We start from the raw sequence: 21,621 nt of genomic DNA on the forward strand, positions 1-21,621 counted from the left end.
AAATGGTATGGATGCCACAATTATTGTATATTCTTCACAACTCCCCAGTCTGCATCGGGAGGAACTGGTTTGTAAAAATTAACACTCTTTTTAGGGAGTTGATTTGGAGAAAAGGGCAGGCCAGGATTAGTTTACAAACATTACAGCGACCTATCGGAAGGGGGAATGGCAGCCCCCCAACCAATCAGCTATTATCTAGCTGCTCAATTGCAGCACATAGGGGGCTGTGAGATCCGGGGAGTTGCGAAAACTAGCACCAAAATTATGCTACAGGGCAGCCCACACAAATCTTTAGCGGAAGCATTAGAGGCAGGTTCACTTCAGAGAGAGCTCCCAACATACAGACTTGTTACTAAAATATGGCAGACAGATAAGAGAGATATGGGGTATAGGGGCCTCACTGAGTTCTCACCCATTTGGCACAATAAGCAGCTGCCGGAGTTACTAACCATAGAAAAGAATGGGAATTGGGAGACCCGCGGAATTCACAGGCTGGCCCAAATATACGACGGTAACTTATTAAAATCTTTTGTCGAGCTGAGACGAGAATTCGGAATTCCAAATAAAACATTTTATTATTATTTACAGATTAGACATGCCCTGGATAGTCAATTCAGGAGCTGCCCATTGGAATGGTGTAAGACACCACTTCTTAATAAAATAGTTAGGTCAAGCAGCTCTAAAGGTTTAATATCAGTGATATATGGGCAAATGACAGATAAGAAGATATCGTCGCAAATGCTTACAGGGGTCAGGGAGAGATGGGAGGCTGATGTGGGGGAGATAGCAGACGACCAGTGGAGAAGGATATTGGATTTCGGTCCGCTGGTGTCTGTCTCTCCATTGCAGCGGGCCTCGCATCTCTTCTTGTTGCATAGAGCCTATTACACTCCCCAGAAGTTGTACAGGTTTGGTCGTAGGCAGGACGACAAGTGTCCTAGATGTTCGGGGACAGAGGACCTTATCCACATGATGTGGAGATGTCCAAAATTAGTTAGATACTGGCGGAGATTATAAAAGCTATTGAAGCTAGATTTAAGATTAGATTGGAACTAGAAGCAAAAGTGTGTGTTTTGGGCTTGGTCAGCGGAAATCTAGGAAACAAAAGTATAGTCACTGCCATTGCGAGATGCCTCTATCAGGCGAGGAAATTGATAGCTCAACACTGGTTGTACCGCACCCCCAACCCTGAAAGACTGGGTACGGACAATAGATGCTCTAGTGAGGACTGAAAAGATAACTTATATAAGAAGGGGTGGCCACAGTAAGTTCACTAGGATATGGAAACCTTGGCTTCAGGGAATGATTGTTCCTTTATGAATGACCCCATAATATTCATATTAGGACTGTGGCTCCAAGGAAAGCAGAGGGGTATGAATAAAGGAACGAGGAGAAAAAGGGCTCCGTATAATAGTTGATCCAATGGCAGGGCAAACTGTTTTTTTTTTTTTTTTTTTCCCCTATTCCTTTAGCCTATCTAAAACAAACACAGTTCATGGTTTGGGTGAGGGGGGGAGGATGGGGGGGGAGGGGCGAGAAAAGAAGGGAAAGCAAAGGGGAAAAATTTGTTGAGCTTGATCTCACTGTCTGAAGACTATGTATTGTTGGCAGAACGTCCTTATTTTTTTGTACTTATAAGCCTTGCCTAACAGCACGAAGGCATATAGCACTGTATTGTAAGCTCAACTGAATCTTAATAAAAATGTATTGAAATTAAAAAAAGAAAACTAACACTGCACATCATCCTGAACACACCATCCCCACCGTCAAACATGGTGGTGGCAGCATCATGTTGTGGGGATGCTTTACTTCAGCAGGAACAGGGATGCTGGTCAGAGTTGATAAGAAGATGGATGGAGCCAAATACATGGCAATCTTAGAAGAAAACCTGTTAGAGTCTGCAAAAGACTTGAGACTGGGGCGGAGGTTCACCTTCCAGCAGGACAACGACCCTAAACATACAGCTAGAGCTACAATGGAATGGTTTAGATCAAAGTATATTCATGTGTTAGAATGGCCCAGTCAAATTACAATCCTAAATCCAATTGAGAATCTGTGGCAAGACTTAAAAATTGAAATATGATGTAAAAAACAAGTTGCGCTGACCCCAAAAATAAATGTGAACAAGTGATAGATAGCTGCTAGCACACAAACAAACCAAGTTCCATTAAATATAAAAAGAATAAGTGCAGCGCTAAAAAGTGAGTGAATCAAACATAAGATTGGTGACTGAAACCAAATATGATATGATATTAATCTACACAATAACACTGGTGAAGTGTGTAAATGTCCAAACAAAATGTGTTGAATATAAAAAATGTCCAGTAACAATATGTTAAGCTCCACAGACTGCAGTCAAAAACTAGAGTCAGTGCATAAAAGGAGTCTTCTCAGACAGATGGGGTGCTTGGACCCATAATGTTGACTGGAGACTGGAAAGCACATCAATCATGGACAGCACGACAAAACATCTAGAGTAAAGTACTCTTACCAGAGCGAGTGGGACATATCAGCCATATAGCTGTACGTCTATCAGAGCTTGTGGAAGTAGCCTCCCGTGCACTCTCTCCAAGGATTCTCCCTTCGATCACGATCTCCAATCGGCCAGGTTATTACTTGAGTCGCGGTCACCGATAGCCAGGACAGTCAACGGTGGAAGTGAAAAGCTCTCTTGCACGCTCTTCAGGTTCCAGGCAGGTTCAAAGGGACCAATCAAGGATAAAAACATGGAGAAAAAAGAAAAAAGCGGCTCCACATGGCGCAGGTCAAAAATAAAGGGATTTATTGAATAAAAACCTTACAGAGTAAAAAGTGATCACTAGATAAAAATTTGTGGCAATGTGGAAAGCTGAACGCCCTACGCGTTTCGACTAAAGAGCCTTCAACTTGCCCCGTCTATCTGAACTGTCCGGGTGACGTCAACACCCACGTGTGTCTTGCTGGAACGCGGAAGTGTCCATTCAGCCTTGCCGCACTGCAGCCGGCTTCTCCGTGTGGAGGTCCGCGGCCATCCACTCGGTCACATCATAGCCCCCTATACACGGATCCCTGACGAAACCTGGATTTAGTTTTCATTGGAAGCTGTTACCCACATACCTTGATGTAGGTGCGAATATGTGCTTTTTATATTGTATTAAACACTTATACTTAGAGGTGCTTTCTCTTTGTTTTTTTATGATTGCTATGGAGAGCTGACTTCACTCAACAGGAAGCTGCCCTTAGTACTGTGTCTATCGAGATCCCCCTGGCTTGCATATCTGTCTTTCATCACGGATTATCCATAGACTCTTTTATAGACTTATAATTTATACGTTTCCCCCATACAGCATTGGACTATCTTTTATATCTGTTATATCAATGGACTTGAGCGCTGCTACATAATATATTTTATTATAATGCTTCTGATACCAGTCATTTCCTGAATTTCGAACCTGAATCGGAGCCAAAGACGCACAGGACCTCTGTGCAATTCGCTCCGCAGCCGCTACAGAGATGTGTGAACCGGCTCCGTTAAGAGCCAGTCACAATCTCCTGTCATGCGAATTGGATGCGAGGAAACTGCATCCAATTCGCACTAGTGTGAACCCAGCCTCAAGCATAGAAACTATTGTCTAATAATCCCTGCTTCTGGCCTGGATTAGTAGCAGCTCCTTCCTACTAGGATATGTGGTATCAGACCCTCTCTCTCTTTTTATTTCCTCCCTCTGTGGATTCTAACCCAGCCACACAAAGAAAGGAAGTGATGTACATAAATAACTCTGGGACATTAAGCAGCACAGCCAGATCCCGACACAGGTTACACTTCAGGCCCCAATCACATCTAGCAGTTTGGGATCATGGGCAGAATCGCTGTGATTCTGCCCATGATTCAAATTCGCACCACAATGCTGGCAAAACGCAGCACATGTGTTTGTATGCCATTTCTTTTTAATGCCACCTAAAACACGGTGCGGCAAACCTCATTGCACAAGCTTGTTACCCAAAAAGGAGCAGGGGCTTTGTTTGGGCAACAAGCCTAACATAATGCGGTTTGCTTCACGATAATCATGGCAAAACTGCACAGTGTTTTGGCGCCATTAAAGCTGAATGTCACACAATAATGCGTTCTGCTTTTTGCCAGCATTACAATGCCTTTTGGAATTGCAGGCAGAATCGTAGAGATTCCGCACGCCATCCCAAATGGCTAGATGTCAATGGGGACTAAATGATGCAGCATCTCTTCCACTGACAACATAAGGAAAGCAATGGCAGTAGTTATTATATTATTATTATACAGAATTTATATATCGCCAACAGTTTGTGCAGCACTTTACAATGTAGAGGGGGGACAGTACAATTACAATACAGTTCAATACAGAAGGGACAGGAGGGCCCTGCTCATGAAGCTTACATTCTAAAGGGAGGGGGGAGGTGGTACAAAAGGTAATAGCTGCGGGGGATAGTCTCATGGGGGTGGCTTGGGTACAGTTCTTAGGTGGGTGAGGGATAGGCTTCCCTGAATAAATGATTTTTCAGGGATCTCCTAAAGGTGGACAGGGTAGGGGCTGACCGGACATACCAGGGCAGAGAGTTCCAGTGAATGGGAGAGGCTCTAGAGAAGTCTCGGAGGAGAGCATGGGAAGAGGTAACAAGGGAGCTTTTGGGAGGAGCGGAGAGGACGATTTGGGTGATATCTGTAAATGAGGTTGGTGATGTAGCTGGGGGTGATGTTGTGGATGGCCTTGTATGTTGTGGTTAGTATTTTGAATTTTACATGGTGGGGTAGTGGAAGCCAGTGAAGGGATTGGCAGAGAGGAGCCACAGTCACTGATCAGTTAGTGAGGTGTATCAGTCTAGCAGCAGCATTCATAATAGACTGAAGGGGGGATAGACTGTGTAAAGGTAGGCCAGTGAGGAGGGAGTTGCAGTAGTCAAGGAGGGAAATAACCAGGGAGTGAATAAGTTGTTTTGTGGTGTCGTTCGTCATGAAGGGGCGAATTCTGGAAATGTTGCGGATGTTAAGGCGCCAAGATATAGCCAGCGATTGGATGTGGGGGCTGAAGAAGAGGTCAGAGTCTAGGATTACACAACATGCAGTTATTCTCCTGCGCTAACAGTGGTAACCCAGAGGTATAATCAGTATAGACACTTCTTAATGCGGTTGGTCCTGCTGCCTTCTCAGGATATTGGGCATCCTCAAATTGGAAACTAACAAAACAGAAAGAGAAAGATGCACCAACCTAATGCATTTCCGCAATTCAATTTATTAAAAGGATTAAAAGAGTAGTATAAACTCACAAACATAATAGATATAAACACATGTCATGACGAGTGTCCTGCACCACAAGAAGGACATCTGTTGGTCCTTCCAAAAGACCAGGAGGTATCCAAACAGCTAAAGTGTTTTGAGGGTGAACCCTCTTCTTCAGAGCCAAAAAATAGGGATCATCCACCACTATTTTTTGGCTCTGATGAAGAGGGTTCACCCCTGAAATGCGTTAGCTGTTTTGATACCTCCTAGTCTTCTGGAAGGACCAACGGATGTCCATAGACCTTCTTGCAGTGGATTACAGCTAGCACCCTGGCATGTGTGGACGGACCAATCGTTGTGCCTTTGATCTTAATGGTAAAGTCATGCGGTGGGGATCTGGGAGGAGGAAATATTACAAGCTCAGATTTAGAAAGATTGAATTTCGGGAAGTAATGTGACATCCATACTATGTCATTCAGTAAGTTTGTGAGACGTGAGGAGATTGAGGGGGTGAGTTGAGGAGTGGAGAGATAGATCTGGGTGTCCTTGGCATAGAGGTGGTATTGGAAGCCATATCTACAGGTCATATAGTCACTGAAGAACACAGGCAGTGTACTCCCTCCTCATTTCTTATGCCGCATACACACGAGCGGACTTTCCGGCAGAAAAGGTCAGACGGAACGAGTCCATCGGACATTCCGATTGTGTGTGGGCTTCATCTGACCTTTTCTGTCAAAAAATCTGACAGACCTTAGAAATAGAACATGTTTCAAATCTTTCTGACGGACTCAACTCCTATCGAAAAAAACGTTCGTCTGCATGCTAGTCCAACGGACCGAAAACGACGCAAGGGCAGCTATTGGCTACTAGCTATTGAACTTCCTTTTCTAGTCCAGTCATACGTCATCACATTCGAAACGATCAGACTTTGGTGGGATCGGGGTCCCTTCAGTGGACACTGATCTGTCATCTGCCCCACTTTGATTAGCAGGGATCGGAACGCAGGGCGCCTGTGTGAAAGGGCCTTAAAGTGGTTGTAAACCCTTACTTATAGCCAGAGAAGTGACTGGGTTTAGGTGATACACAGGGATTAAACAAATCCTCCTACATAAGTTGTACTTGTTTAACTATAGCTGTCTTTCCCCTACATCCCTTGAAAATGCAGAATTTATACAGGTACTCTCAGCTCTGAAAAGATGTGAGCTCAAAGCAATGACTAAGCACAGGTGTGTTAAACGCGTTTGCTGAAGCCACAGGAGATGTGTGTGCAAGCTCTGTCCTCGTTTTTAAAGGATTTCAAATAAACTAGAATGTTTATGCTGGTAGTGCCGCCACCTCTTTTCATTGTTCATTCGTGTTCTGGTTGCGGACCAAGGCTGGCACTCGGCAATTGTGACAGCAGGGGAGATCTCATATTTTACCAGGAGGGGTGCAACTCCTGTTATAGTGTGTTTAGAGAGCTAAAGTTACATCAGTGAGGAGAGCTCTGAGAGCTGATTGGGGGGAAGTGACACACCCCTTCACACAGCACACAGGAACAGAGCTAAGGCTGTCAATCTGCTGGAGAACCCTCCCCGTCACCATTTTTCTCTTGGTGTCGGGAAAATGAATCAGAAGTGATTCATGCTGATAGCAGAGGAATGAAGCAGAAGACAGAAATTACACTTAGTGCTCTGGATTGAGACAAGTACACACTATAGAGGGATATGCTTTGTTCATATTTAATGTCTGAGGTTTACAACCAATTTAACTCCATTGTATTGTTGTAGCCTTTTCTATACGCCTGTATGGACCTACTACACATATGCTAATTGTACTTGTTTATACTGAATGTCAAGGCTCTATATTTTTGTGGCTTTTAATAATTATTTTGTAAAAGAAAAAACACAGGCAGCATGCTAGTCTGATCATTCTGATTCATTGGAAAAGAGGGCAGCTTCTGATTTTCCTTTTATTTGCCTAGAATTCTAGTTCTATTTACTGAATTGTGGTAATTCATTAATAACAGTGTTGACACAATTAATATTTTACAACAGGGGGTCTCCAAACTTTCTAAACAAAGGGCCAGTTTATTATCCTTCAGACTTTAGAGGGGCCGAACTATGGCCTGTAGGAGTAGAAAATGTACTGGTGTGAGTAACAATGCCCCATCATTGGTGTCAGAGGAATAGTGCCCTGTCACTGGTGTCAGTGGGAGGAATAGTGCCCTGTCACTGGTGTCAGTGGGAGGAATAGTGCCCTGTCACTGGTGTCAGTGGGAGGAATAGTGCCCTGTCACTGGTGTCAGTGGGAGGAATAGTGCCCTGTCACTGGTGTCAGTGGGAGGAATAGTGCCCTGTCACTGGTGTCAGTGGGAGGAATAGCGTCCCGTCACTGGTGTCAGTGAGAGGAATAGCGTTGTGTCAGTGGGGGGAATAGCGCCCCTTCACTGGTGTCAGTGGGGGGAATAGTACCCCGTCAATGGGAGGAATAGCGCCCCATTGTTGGTGTCAGTGGGAGGAATAGCGCCCCTTCACTGATGTCAGTGGGGGGAATAGAACCCCATTGTTTGTGTCAGTGGGAGGGATAGTACCCCATTGTTTGTGTCAGTGGGAGGAATAGTACCCCATTGTTTGTGTCAGTGGGAGGAATAGCGCTCCATTGTTGATGTCAGTGGGGGGGGGATAGCGCCCCTTCACTGGTGTCAGTGGGGGGGGAATAGAACACCATTGTTTGTGTCAGTGGGGGGGATAGTACCCCATAGTTTGTGTCAGTGGGGGGAATAGTACCCCATTGTTTGTGTCAGTGGGAAGAATAGTACCCCATTGTTTGTGTCAGTGGGGGGGAATAGAACCCCATTGTTTGTGTCAGTGTGGGGGAATAGAACCCCATTGTTTGTGTCAGTGGGAGGAATAGTACCCCATTGTTTGTGTCAGTGGGGGGAATAGTACCCTGTCAATGGGAGGAATAGTGCCCCTTCACTGGTGTCAGTGGGGGGAATAGTACCCCATTGTTTGTGTCAGTGGGAGGAATAGTACCCCATTGTTTGTGTCAGTGGGAGGAATAGTACCCCATTGTTTGTGTCAGTGGGAGGAATAGTACCCCATTGTTCATGTCAGTAGAAGGAATAATGCCCAGTCACTGGGAGTAATAGCGCCCCTTCACTGGTGTCAGTGGGGGGAATAGCGCCCCATTGTTGGTGTCAGTGGGGGGAATAGTACCCCGTCAATGGGAGGAATAGTCCATTGTTCATGTCAGTAGAAGGAATAATGCCCCAAAGGACTGGATAAAGGCAAGCAAAGGACCACAGATTGGAGACCGCTGTTTTACACTATTTCAGACTCTGTACAGGAACACACAGTAGGAAGTACTGCTTGATAACAAAGTGACCTTGCCAGTGTGCTGTGATAGACCAGCATTGGGGATATTAGTGGCCACTCAATGGGATATAAAACACCCCCTGTAATAAATAGACACTTTTCAAAAACTCATATTTTTTTCTAGCTTATATAGAAATCAAGTTTACAAATTACTTTTTATTTTTAAATAATAATTATTAAAAAAATAAAAGAATTGGAGCTGTGTGCTGTATTATAGGCGCAGGCAGACAAGGCAATGCCTTCCCTTGGCAGACACATGTGAGGAGTGTGTACACAGCGCGCGCTGCCTCTGTAGACAGACGTGAGAGCTCTCCTGTCCACTAGCGCGGCCCTCTTGATTCTCCTGGCAGCCAATGCCTCCTCCCTCCTTTGTCTAGAGACCTATTTACCCGCCCCTGCTCACTGCTGCCACCGCTCCACTCCGGGCTTTGCACGCAGCTCTGGCAGCCCCGGTGCATTGTGGGCCACCCCGGTCAGTCAGTGCGCTTGAGAATGAGGGTCCGGGCAACACAAGGGCCCCTCCCCCCGGAGCTCTGGCTTTTCTTTGTGCCTGCGTCTGGGGTCAGAGGGGAGCTGTGATATGCCTTCGAAAACGAGTAGCGCCGCTGCCATTTGGCCTCTGGGGGGTGCAGTGCGCCGTCACTGGGCGTGTGCAGAACGCTGTTTTTTTTCTACAGAAATATGTGGTTAGGTTCTAGCTGACAGAGCACTGTATATCCGTGTGCGTGTGTTTACGGTGAACAAAAAGCGCGCCTTCTGCTGTGGTGCCGAACATGTACACATATGTTCCTCCGCACATAACCTGCACACACTAGCAGCAGGCTAACACAACGAGCTCAGGCTGGAGGACACACACCTTGTGACGTCCTCGCGTTCTCAGACGCCCTACGACGTCACGTGATGTAGCTCCCTCCGGGTTCCCGCGCTCCTCCCCGGGTCTTACTGCCTTAATTTGCCTTTCATGTCGGCTCATAAGAGACAGTCGGAGAACTCCAGGCCCTAATTCCACGTCCAGGTCTTAGTGTCCGGCACTAATGATACGGCCCATTCTCAGTGATCCAGCGCCGGCCCCTCGCTCCCCCTTTTAGGATTGCATTGGCCCTACCTGTGCCTGAATCCACATTCCGGGTTTTGCGGAGCCCGATAAAGCGTTAATCCTACCATCTTGAATCCAGCTCCGTGTTTTCCCCCTATCTGTGTCAATCTGAAAGCGCTTCAGCCTCGCGACCCAGCTCCCACTTTTCCCCGTTCTGCCACCCCCAATGTGAGAGAACGGCCCATATCCGGGTCTTGCAGCCGCCGCTGCTGTATGCATGCTCCGGGGCTGTGCTCATCTTGTACCCAGAACATGGAGGCACCATGCAGCTCCCACCTATAATGCACCTCACGGGTATTGCCAGTGCCCTGACTGTGTACCAGACACCCTAGTCCGGGTTTTCCAGAAGGCTGGTCACAGATCTTGTTCCAGTTTTTGTGTCAGATCCAGTTCCGGGACTTGCAGCGTCTCCCCCCCACCCCCAGCCATAGAGCAGCCATCCAACGTCCGGCCTTTGCGTCCCGTCCGCGCGGATCCGTTCCGGGTTTTTCTCTGTATGTGATTTTTGTGCAGGAAGCTGCCAGCCCGGCTCCCTCCTCGTGCTCCATTAGCCGGGTCTTGCGGCCTCATCCTCCCCCCCAGTCCAGGACACCCAGCTCCGCGCTTTGCGGCCTGTCTCTCCTCCTCCTCTCTCGGTAAAATGGCCTCTCCTCCTCCTCTCCACCGCCTCGTGTCCGACTAAGCGGCTCCCCCCCTCCCCTCCTGTCCGAACCTAGCCCGACACCCCGGGGGGGGAGGCCACCTCCATCCCGTCTTTCCTCACAGCGCTTCATGGCCGCCCAGGTAGCCCCGGCCTCCGGCCCCAGCCTTGGGGGAACCCCGCCCGCCGCCGCCGGTCCCGAATTAAAGAAGAGCCCAGGGGACCCACCTCCTTCTTCGGTCGAGTCTCAAGCCGAGGCCCCGGCTCCGGCCTCAACGGACTCTGAGCCGCCCGAGGCGGCCAACGGCACCCGAGCGACCTCGGCCTCATCGCTTCAGGAGCCCGGAGATGCGCCCGCGGCCTCCGCCGCCTCCTCACACCCGCCCGGTGGATTCAGCTTCTCGTACAACCGAGGGGTGTTTCAGCCCGGCCTCGGCCTGGACTACGCGCCTCCCAACGAGGCCTACAACTCTTATACGGCCTACCCGAATCGGGCCTACCAACCGGGCTACCCCCCGCCTCGCCCTACCGCTACCACAGGCAAACCCCCGGCTCCGGCCTACCCTCCCCCTCCTCGGTTCGGCCCCGCGCAGCCGGCAGCTGCCACCCCGACCCTGAACCAACTGCTCACCGCCCCCAGCCCCGGACGGGGGTATCCGGCCTACTCGGGAGGAGACTACTCAGAGCAGCACAAAGGACCCGAGGGCTATGCAGCCGGCTGGGCCGCAGGTCAGAGAGGGGTGGTCCACCCACCCGGGAGCCCAGGAAGCAGCGGGCAGGCCATACCCAGGACGTCTCAGGTAATCGGCTAGACGGGGCTCTATGGGCGATGAGGACAAGAATCATCATAATAATGGTGGGGGAGGGGGCGTCCTACCAACTGCCATGTGAGCACATTTCTGCCTGATTATTGTCTATACGATGGGGGCTTGTTTTGTCCTGGGGACAGGATCTGCAGCACATCGTGATGATGACCATTGTGTGATTGGGGGGGCCCATCGATGGTTGGGCGTTGCAGTCCCTCCAAGAGGCTCACAAATGGGGCACAAAAAAAAGGCCATGATGGCACAGCTAAAAGAGGAAGGTTGTAGGTGGGGAAGTGAGAGCTGTGCGAGGGTCAGCCAGGTTACATAGACAATGAGATCGCTACTGTGTACAGGGCCTCACCAGGCCATCACCCCCATTGCTTTGTGAGGAAAAGTACCATTGTGATGATCAGAGGGGGGATGTCTGTTGTCACTTGGTTATTACTAGTACAGGAGGAGTTATTGATGTTTGGAGGGAATAAATGTAGCCTGACATTTAAACACTGGGGGTTATAGTGCCTTGCTGCATAGTGTCAATGTAGCTGACTTTGTAGGTAGCGTGTGAATGCTATGGCAGCAAAATCTGACACTGAACTAAGTTTCAGAAGGTACACCTCTATTGTGCGAGGACAACATTGGTACCCTAACACACCATGTGCATCCTCTCCTCCCTATTGGATTGTGAAATGTGCCCGTTCCTGTACTGATCATTGCAAGACACCAGCCACATATGGACATGCTGGAAATATTTTGTACATAGCTTGATTAAATTGTATTTTTTGATAAACCTTTTATTTAGAGGTCGTTCTGCATTGGATAAATGTAGTCTTCTAAGTGCTGTATCAACTTTTTTCTTTTTAAAACTCCACATCACGATTTGAGGACATGAAGAGTGACTCGCAATGTTTACATTTTTTTTTTTTTATATGTTCAGTCTCCTGCAACAGTGCATGTTACTGTAATATGTCTATTATACAGGTGAGGGTAGGTTTTTGTGTCCCAAGGCCCCCCCCCCCCAAAAAAACACAATATATACTAGCTCTACTTCCCAGCTAGCACTATTGTTTCGAGCCACTAAGTTTGCTATAGTTTGTTCATTCACAGCACAAAGTCCTCCAGCTCCATTCAGGGTGCGCTTCTCCATGTACGTTTTTGGTGCTTTTTTTTTTTATGCGTTTCCGGATGCATTCCAGATGGCCCCCCCCTTTTTTTTTTTTTCACTGTACTTGGGTCTGGTACATTTTAAAGTGAAGATTATTTTTTATGCTTTTTGCTATGTTCCAGTACATATCTGTGCAGGAAAAAGCAGCACGACCCCCCCCCCCCCCATGGTGTGTACTATGCCAATGGAACTCGTATAACCTACTTTCCATGCATTTTTGATGCAAAAAAGCACTACTGAACAAGACTGGCTTATACAATAAACCCCCCCCCCCCCCAGTGTGGGGTTACAGAAATGTGTTGTAGAGACAAAAAGACAAATATTATGTAGCAGGATCTTATGATTTGTATGTTTTGAAGAGTTGTTAATTGAAGGATTGAAACTGAAACAAAAACAAGATTATTTTGGCTTTAAATTCTATCTAGTAGTTTAAAATTTGTGCTGGTGTATGTAACTACTGTAATAAGTATAATAAGCACATTTGCTGCACATACTCGTTTTCGAGTTCATAAAAACTGTGTTTGATTAAAAAAAAAAAAGCTTGTTTTTGTAAAAACAATATTAAGCGTCAGTCCTAACAGGAGAAAATGCATATGCAGGACAGTTTTACAATTAACTTTAATTTCATTGGCTGCTAACCTTTCATTGGCGCTGTACAATGTGCAAAACGCCTATCTTGTCAATCTGTCAAAAAAAAAATCCCTTATTTGTACTAAAGTTTGGTTACATATGAAAATCTTTTAGTTGGAGGTTGCCACAACTTAAATTGTTACACTACATAGCACTAGGCAAACAGCACAATGCTAGATCTCAAACCGCAGCTTTCATATGTGTATACCTTTTTAAATAGAAACCAGAATAAAATCATTAAAAACAAGTGTGCTCTTATATCAACCATGTTGGGACGTTTTACAGGATCACTTACTATTCAAATACATGCCCCCCCCCGCCTTTTTTTTTTTTGCTATTAAACTATTAGTTTTGGCTGTGGAACATTGGTATCCTTGTAGGTGCGTCTTTAGTTATGGCACATCATAGTCTTTGCTTTAGCTACTATCTTTGCGTTGAAGGTGCCACTTTTAGGTGCTCTTTTGCCTTTTAAAAGCTACACACATGGAATACATGTAAGGAAGCTATTTTACCTGCAAATTTAATTTGCTGTCAATTCTGGAATCATGGAATGAGACCTGATTTTTCTCTGCTGCTGCTCAGTAATATGTACAGGTCTCCTCTCTTCCTCTGTGAATGAACATTGAAAGGAGAAGAAGCAAACTGCTGACTTCATCTAAGCATTTCTCTGCTATTGGCATTTTTCTTGCACTGCAGTACAACTGGCTCCTTATGCTGCCTTTCCCTTCCCTAATCTAAGGTCTACTGTACAAGGACTCCCAAGATGCTAATGTAAAATATAGATAAGTGCACTGCTAGCTTTTAAAGGAAATGCAAAAGACACATTTTAATTAAGTTCTAAGTGCCCTGACTTTCAACCGTAAAGGGAACCAGTATCGAGAAAAATCTGGAGGGTGCTATAGCAGACCACCTCCGAAAAATGCTAGCTCTCTGGCTCAATATGGTCTGTGTGATCTGATCTAGTACAGTACACACATTCAGCCAGTAAAGTCAGAACATCTGATCTACATCGTTTATTCCTTGTCCGTCCCTATGGAAAGTATTACGCTGAATAATTAGCAGGATGGCCAGGTTAATACATTTCCAAAGGCAGAAAGTATTTGTTGTACTAATTTCAGAAAATGCTGTACTTTCTGTATCATGACAGTCAAGTTCTAGTCATTGAGGAATATGCATTTGTGTCTCCTGAAGTTCTCATTTTGGGACATAATTTCATATTTAAACTTTCTAATAACTTGGCTATATAGGCATCTTTTTAAATCTTCTTTTTTTTTTTTTTTTTTTTTTTTTTTCCGTGATATTGACCACTATTACCTTTGCTCCTAATTGAAATTCTGTTACAAATCACATGGCAGTAGTAATGTGTGAGGACTTGTAGACAGAAAAAAGTAAAACCCGTACTGTACCCATTGAAGTGAGTCGCCGACTATCTTCAGGTGATAGACTAAACGGATCCTCCTACATAAGTTGTACCTGTCTCCCTGCAGCCCCCCCTCCTCCTACATACATTCAAGTGCATAATTTAAAAGCTTGTCATAGTTCCAGAGAATTGGGCGAAGAGCTGAAGTTACTCTGGAGAGCTTAGAGCTGATTGAAGGGACAACCCCCCCCCTCCCCCCCCATGCGCACAGGGAACAGAGCTGAGGCTGTCAATCAGCTGGAGCTCCCTCTGTCACCATTTTTATTTTGGTTTCAGGAAAACTTGTCAGAAGTGATTCAAGCTGAATAGCAGAGGTACAAAGCAGCAGACAGAAATAACACTTAGTGCTCTTAATTGAGACCAGTACACACTATAGAGAGATAGGCTTTGTTCATATTTCATGTCCGAGGTTTACAACTACTTTAATGCCCTATGCCTGTCTTTCGTGCTTTGCTGCTCGATGAGCCACCAAAATTTAACAAACAAATGCATGATAATAGATGACAGCCTAGGAGAATGCATCTTCAAAACAAGTACTTTGACAGTCACCCTCCTTCTTCTCTTTTTTTTTTTTTTTTTTTCTTGTAGTTTTGCCTGCAGGTGATTTTGTGATTGGTAATTTTTTTTTTCAATGGTGCTTTAAAGTAGAAGTAAACCCTTACTGAATGACATTTCAATTGCCAACGCATGACATGTATTTAGGGCTGCAACTAACGATTATTTTCATAATCGATTAGTTGGCCGATTATTGTTTTGATCGATTATTCGATTAATAACCTTAAAAAAAAAAAGTGTGGTGTATAATTTAGTTAATGTGTAAAGTTTTTTAAAAAAAGGTAATTTATTCTTAAATATCTCTATGCTGTGGAACATATAAATAACCAACTATATGGTTAGGGAGCAAAATATCAAATCCACTCTGAGAATAACAGACAGAAGAGATATACTGTGCATACTATTAGAGGAGATATACTGTGCATACTATTAGAGGAGATATACTGTGCATACTATTAGAGGAGATATACTGTGCATACTATTAGAGGAGATATACTGTGCATACTATTAGAGGAGATACACTGTATATACTATTAGAAGAGATACACTGTATAAACTATTAGAGGAGATATACTGTATATACTATTAGAGGAGATATACTGTATATACTATTAAAGGGTGAATCTGGTAAATATCATCAGACTCGGTGATCAAATTTTTTTATTAAAAACAAAAACAATGTCTTCCTTCAAAAATAATGTCATTTTAAGAACGTTCGTTCTTTCATTCAGCGAATGTACAAAGATTTTTCGTCTGAATATTCTCGTCTGAAAATTGATCCGTGTGGTCAGCATAAGGCTCGGTACACACCTATGCAGTTTGCTTTTGATCTGTTTCTGCAGTGCTTTTTGCTGTGCGTTTTGATTTCTGCGCACGTGATTTTGCTGCGATTTGCATTTTTTTTGGCCAATTTGTTGTTGGGCAGATTAAAAAACACAAATTGCTGCAAAAACGCATTACATGCTTTTATGCAGCTTTTCAATTGAAGTATATTGAACCAAAAAAGCACCATTTTGCATGAACGTGTCCCATAGGAAAACATGTAAATGAGCTGCAGTGCATTTCTGCAAAAAGCACCAAAAAACACATAGACGTGAACCAGGTCTAAGGGCTCCGCCGATCCCCGCTGAGCAGGAAGATGACAGGTCCATCGCTGCACACTGTCCAGCGACGGACCTGTCAGAGCGCCGCTCTCCCCTATGGGGGATCGGGTGATGACGGACCGTAGTGTCCGTCGTCACCCGATCCGATAACGGATGGAAAAGTAGGGTTTTCCTCCGTTACACTTTTCGGATCGGAGCGGGTCAGATGTCAGTGGACATGTCACCGCTGACATCCGACGCTCCATAGGGATACATGTATGTCCGTTTTTCATCCGAAAACGGAAGGATGAAAAACGGACATATGGATCCCTCGTGTGAAAGAGGCCTAAGAAGTTTAGTAACATAATGAGGTTAAAAAACTAAAATTAGCCCTTTATAGTACAAAAAAAGCAGATAATCACTACTGTAAGGGGTTAATTTTTTTTAGTATAGAACTGTGAAAGTAATATTTGCAGTAGCGATTATTTGCTCTTCTATAAAGGGCTCATTTTAGGGTTTTTTTAACCCCATTATGTTACTGGCCGATTAATCGATTATAAAAATAGTAATCGATTAATTTCATAATCGATTAGTTGTTTCAGCCCTACATGTATTCTAAAAAAAATCTTTCATTTAAAAAAACGCTTTTTTTCATCCTTTTGTTGCAGCTTTGCACTGCAGATCTCTGTGGCTGCTTTGCAGTTACTTGCCTTCTACATGCATGAGCTGCAGAGATGGCTGCATGGCAGGTCTCCTGATGGTGACAACAGTGGATCATGCCTGTATAATTTATGTTGTAACTGCCACTTGTAGCCTTCAGTGGAAGCCTTTGACTGGTTGATGCCACAGAATTGTCACCCTGTAACTGCCTGAACAAAGGAGAAGTTTCATGACTGGATCACCAAGAATGAAAACTGCAGATGTAAAAATATTTAAAATCACAAGACTGGGGCGAGTAAATGCCAGTTTAATATGTTAACTGTGGGTGCATTTCAAAGGACTACAGTTGGTAATTAAGGAATGTTTGGTAAGGTTGCATGCATTATATTTTGGCTCAGTAAGTCCTATCTGATCAAAATTCTTATTTGTACAGTACATTGGAATATAAAAACACAATACTTGCTGGCTAATAAAGCGTTCTGTACTCCTACAGCGCTTTTTTTATATATATATATATATATATATATATATATATATATATATATATATATATATATATATATATATATATATATATATATATATATATATATATATATATATGTGTATATATATATATATATATGTGTGTGTGTGTTGTGATACATTGACGCTTGTACTGAATGGCACATGCATGTGAAACGCAGACGCACGGGCGAGAGACAGTTGTTGCCTTTTATGGTGGTATTACCAGGTTAACATTTTAATTGGCATACAAAAAATAACAGAACTTGTTCAGAATTGGGTCATGCTTTCTTTTTTACTGCAGCCTGGCCTGGGGGTGGGACTAAGCCGAAGCCCGTCTCCATGTCCTGTGTCGACAACTCAGGCCATGCAAAGCAGACTGGAGCTGTCAAAGACCCAATCTGACTGACACAGCTCCCAGCAACTTTGCACAGCCTAGGGGTTGTGCCTGAAAAAGTTACATCAGAGGACTTTTGGCTTGTTCTGCCTTAGCCCTGACTTCAATCTGGGCTGTAGTAACTATAGACATGGGGATTTCCTGCACACTAAATCATGAGTAGACACGGCTTACTTGGATGAAAGGGATCATGTGCACTGGTAGCAACAGTGCAGGGGCTCTTTGAGCACTTCCTTTCCACCTTTAATCAGCAGGCCACAGAAAATGTAGCAGTTTCAGGCTCTTCGATTTGCACTGGAGAGCCCAAAAATGGTGACTGCTCCTTCCATGCCATGTAAAAGTGATTAGGCAGCTATAGGCCTCTTTCACACGGACGATCCGTATGTCCGTTTTTCATCCTTCCGTTTTCGGATGAAAAACGGACATACATTCATCCCTATGGAGCGTCGGATGTCAGCGGTGACATGTCCGCTGACATCCGACCCCGCTCCGATCCGAAAAGTGTAACGGAGAAAAAACCTACTTTTCCATCCGTGATCGGGTGACGACGGACACTACGGTCCGTTGTCATCCGATCCCCCCATAGGGGAGAGCGGCGCTCTGACAGGTCCGTCGCTGCACAGTGTGCAGCGATGCACCTGTCATCTTCCTGCTCAGCGGGGATCGGCGGAGCGATCCCTGCTGAGCCAGCGGATGTTCACGGGGCGGATCATCAGTGATCCGCCCCGTGAGAAAGAGGCCATAGAGCTGCTTGATCACTTACGGGAAAGCTCATCGCCAACTGCTAATTTTTTGATACTGGTAGAACAGCTTGTTCCCGACGACGTACATTCTAAAGACCCGACACAGCTAAATATGCCATGGATAAGTATGTCTATAGTCTGACAAGCTTTATTAAAAAAAAAAAAAAAAAAAAAAAAAAAAAAGGGGGTAGACTTGGTGGACCACTTGGTCTTTCTGCCTCTTTTCTCTGTTCAAAAAAAAAAAATCTGTTTTGTTCAAAATAGTTTTGTGAGAAGGTTTAAGAGGTTGTTAAAAAAAAACAAAAAAAAAAAAAAAAAAAAACCCTGCAAGACAGGCATAATAAGCTAGTATGCATCACATACTAGCTCATTATGAAATGCTTACCTTTAAAATGAAGCTGTTGCAGCTGTCCCAGCACATTGCTGTCACGGCCAACATCTTTCCCAGAGCTTTTCCATAGTTTGCGGGCTCCGGCGCTGATTGGCCAGACTCGGAAGGAACGGCACCCGTGGGCTGTTCCTTCAGAGTGCTTGCGCTAGTGATTGTGTGTGTGTGTGTGTGTGTGAATCCGACACTTCCGCGTAGGGGGCGCACCTCCTCTGTGAGTACACACATCAGAAGCTGATCAGTGGGTATTGGGTACTCTGTCCTCTAACATCCACCAATTGTCGGGCAGACGCAGAACTGCGATCTGCCTGACAGGAGGGAAGGGATAGAGTTTGTGTTCCTGCAAAGCAGGGAATGCCATCTCTTCCCCTAATAAAAGCACCTCGCACAGTATAACACTGACTAGGCATACAGTTATCCCATTGATTGCCCCTGATGTTAACCCCTTCGCAGCCAGTGTCATTAGTACAGTGACAGTGCATATTTTTAGCACTGGTTAGTGTCAGAATGTCTGCGCAATATTGAAGTCCCGCTGTAAGTCGATAATCGCCGCCAATACTAATAGAAATAGCCCATAGTTTGTAGATACTATACCTTTTGTGCAAACCACTCAATATAAGATTTTTGGGATTATTTTTTTTAACCAAAAACGTGTAGCAGAATACATATTGGCCTAAATTTTATGAAGACATTTCGATTTATTTATTTTTAGTGCATAAAATAAAAACCGCAGAGCTGATCAAATACCACCAAAAGAAACCTTATTTGTGAGGATTTTTTATTTTTCCCCAGGGTGTATTTGATTTAAATCACTAGAAAAAAGGCTAGATTTAAACCATAATTTTTAAAGAGCAACTGTCATCTGTCCCGCAGCGGCAACTCCTTTGACCCGCTGTCGACTTACCAACAGTCCCATTCACTTTAATGGGATGGCTGGTGATGCGGCAGTGAAGCAACAAGGTGAGGGACGTGGCGGCAGCAGGTGATGGATGCCCACTAACAGGCGCTGCCATGATGGATCTGAAATGACAGGTGCTCTTTAAATGTAGAGACTTATTCTCGCTGGTAGTTAGGAAACCTTCATTTTGTTTGCAAATATTAAAGTTCTATTTAGAAGAAACTTGTCAGATTAGTAAAATCAGAACTGATTTAATCATACAGTTTGTAGTGTACATCTGCAAAACAATGAGATATTCCTGAACTTTGTTTTATCTCACGATTACTGTGAAATTGAGTGAACGCTTCAATGCAGTGCAAGTTATCTCAGCTTGCAGAGCTTGGATTCATTGAATGAGTTTAACAAAAATGTAAATATTACAGAATATACAGCCTCATGCTACATAACCAAGTTCCAGTAGGGCTGAATAAACTAAATTATTAATGTATCTTAAATAGTAAACTATCTTTTTCGATTTTTACTCCAAAAGCATTTTATTAAAATAAATTTGATAATCAAAAATCTGCTTTAAATCCAAAAAAAACTAAACAAAAAAAAAAAACACTGATTTTTATCCACCATGATGACTGCAATTGTCAGTTAAGATCAGGCAGTGTTGTATCGCTAAAATGCCTTGGTCATGAAGGGGGGGGGGGGTTAATTATTCAGGAGGTCAATTGGTTAAGGTCCTTTCACATGGGCTTCACCGGTTCAGTCACGTATTTTGCTAAGAAAAAAACCTGATATCTGAATCCATGTTAATTGGTTTGCACACTATATGCAGTGCATCTGTTTTTGCATTACAGCCCCCCCCCCTTTGGTCTCTGTATTTTTTTTTTTTTTTTTTTTTTTTTTTAAAAGGGTAACAAAACAAATGTTTCTTGAATAAAAACGGACATAAATGGAACAGATGTAAACACGGCATCTGTTCAGCTCTATCTAAACTGAAAAGGCTTGTTCCATTTAAAGATAACGGATGTAAACGGATGACCATATGTTTACATTCTCCCACCCATGGACATAATATTGTGGTTTTGTCTAGATGCCTTCTACAAAAACAAAACTGACAGATCTGGACTGAATACCCATGTGTAAAAGCCCTTAACAGCAACACAAGAATCAATGTATGACCCAGTCTGGATCGTGTCATATTTTGACATATATATATATATATATATATATATATATATATATATCCTTTTTAACCTCTTGCCACCTGCACCACAGTACATTTACTGCAGGCGGGCTGCAGCTCAGGGGTAAGTGATGTATATGCATGTTGCAACTTGCATCCTGATTTTCGGGTATGCTTGCCCTGCTGATCTGAACTGTGATTGTCCACAGCACTCACCGCAGCAATCTGAGCCACCAGTGGGAGCGGGGACCTGTTAAAACCAGCTCCATTCCCCCCCCCCCCAAAAAAAAGAGTGCTAAATGTGGGAGGAGGGGGTGGGAGGGTGCAGACAAGTGGAGCTTCCCCTTTTGGGTGGAGCCACGCTTTAAAAACCTTTCTAATTTGAAGTGGCGGCGTGTGTGATGTCACCCTGCCTCTTCACCTCATATTCAGAAAATGCTTTGTGTTTGAGAGTGCAAAACATTCTCTGCATCCCCCCCCCCCCTTTCCATAGAATGAATAGGTTGGTGGGGGGGGCGGGGGCGGACTTTGAGACAGGGAAAGGGACTGGGGTCACAGATTCCCCAGTCCCTTTCTCAGCAGCCTCCCCAGTCCCTTTCTCAGCAGCCTCAGCTGCACTGAAGATGAATGGATAGGAGACTGAAGCATCATAAACACTGTCAGGATGATCACTGACTGTGCATTTGGGAAAGGAAGGAGCCGATAAAGATAAATTACTACTTTACCGGCTCTTTCCTCCGCTCTCCATCGTGACACATCCAGGAGGAGGAGCTGGGAAGGACACAGGACAATCGGGGATGATCGGTGTTGCCAGTTACAAGCACTGATCTGACAGGCATGGGAGGGAGAGAAGCGGCTGTCGGAAAAGCTATACAGG

The 21,621-nt window shown here is 44.6% G+C and overlaps 1 protein-coding gene across 4 annotated transcripts in view; it reads left to right on the top strand.

Annotated features, from left to right (window-relative positions):
- The first annotated feature begins 9,648 nt into the window (after positions 1-9,648).
- ARID1A (AT-rich interaction domain 1A) overlaps positions 9,649-21,621 on the top strand; it is a 140,371-nt gene continuing 128,398 nt past the window's right edge. For 2 of the 4 annotated variants that reach the window (XM_073616155.1, XM_073616156.1), the window contains exon 1: positions 9,649-11,125. In XM_073616155.1, the coding sequence (XP_073472256.1) occupies positions 10,457-11,125 (669 nt within the window). In that variant the 5' untranslated portion in view covers positions 9,649-10,456. The remainder of the gene's footprint in view (positions 11,126-21,621) is intronic. The other 2 variants (XM_073616158.1, XM_073616157.1) reach the window with 2 other exon arrangements.

This window comes from Aquarana catesbeiana, linkage group LG02 (assembly GCF_042186555.1).
Source record: "Aquarana catesbeiana isolate 2022-GZ linkage group LG02, ASM4218655v1, whole genome shotgun sequence".
Lineage (NCBI taxonomy): Eukaryota > Metazoa > Chordata > Amphibia > Anura > Ranidae > Aquarana > Aquarana catesbeiana.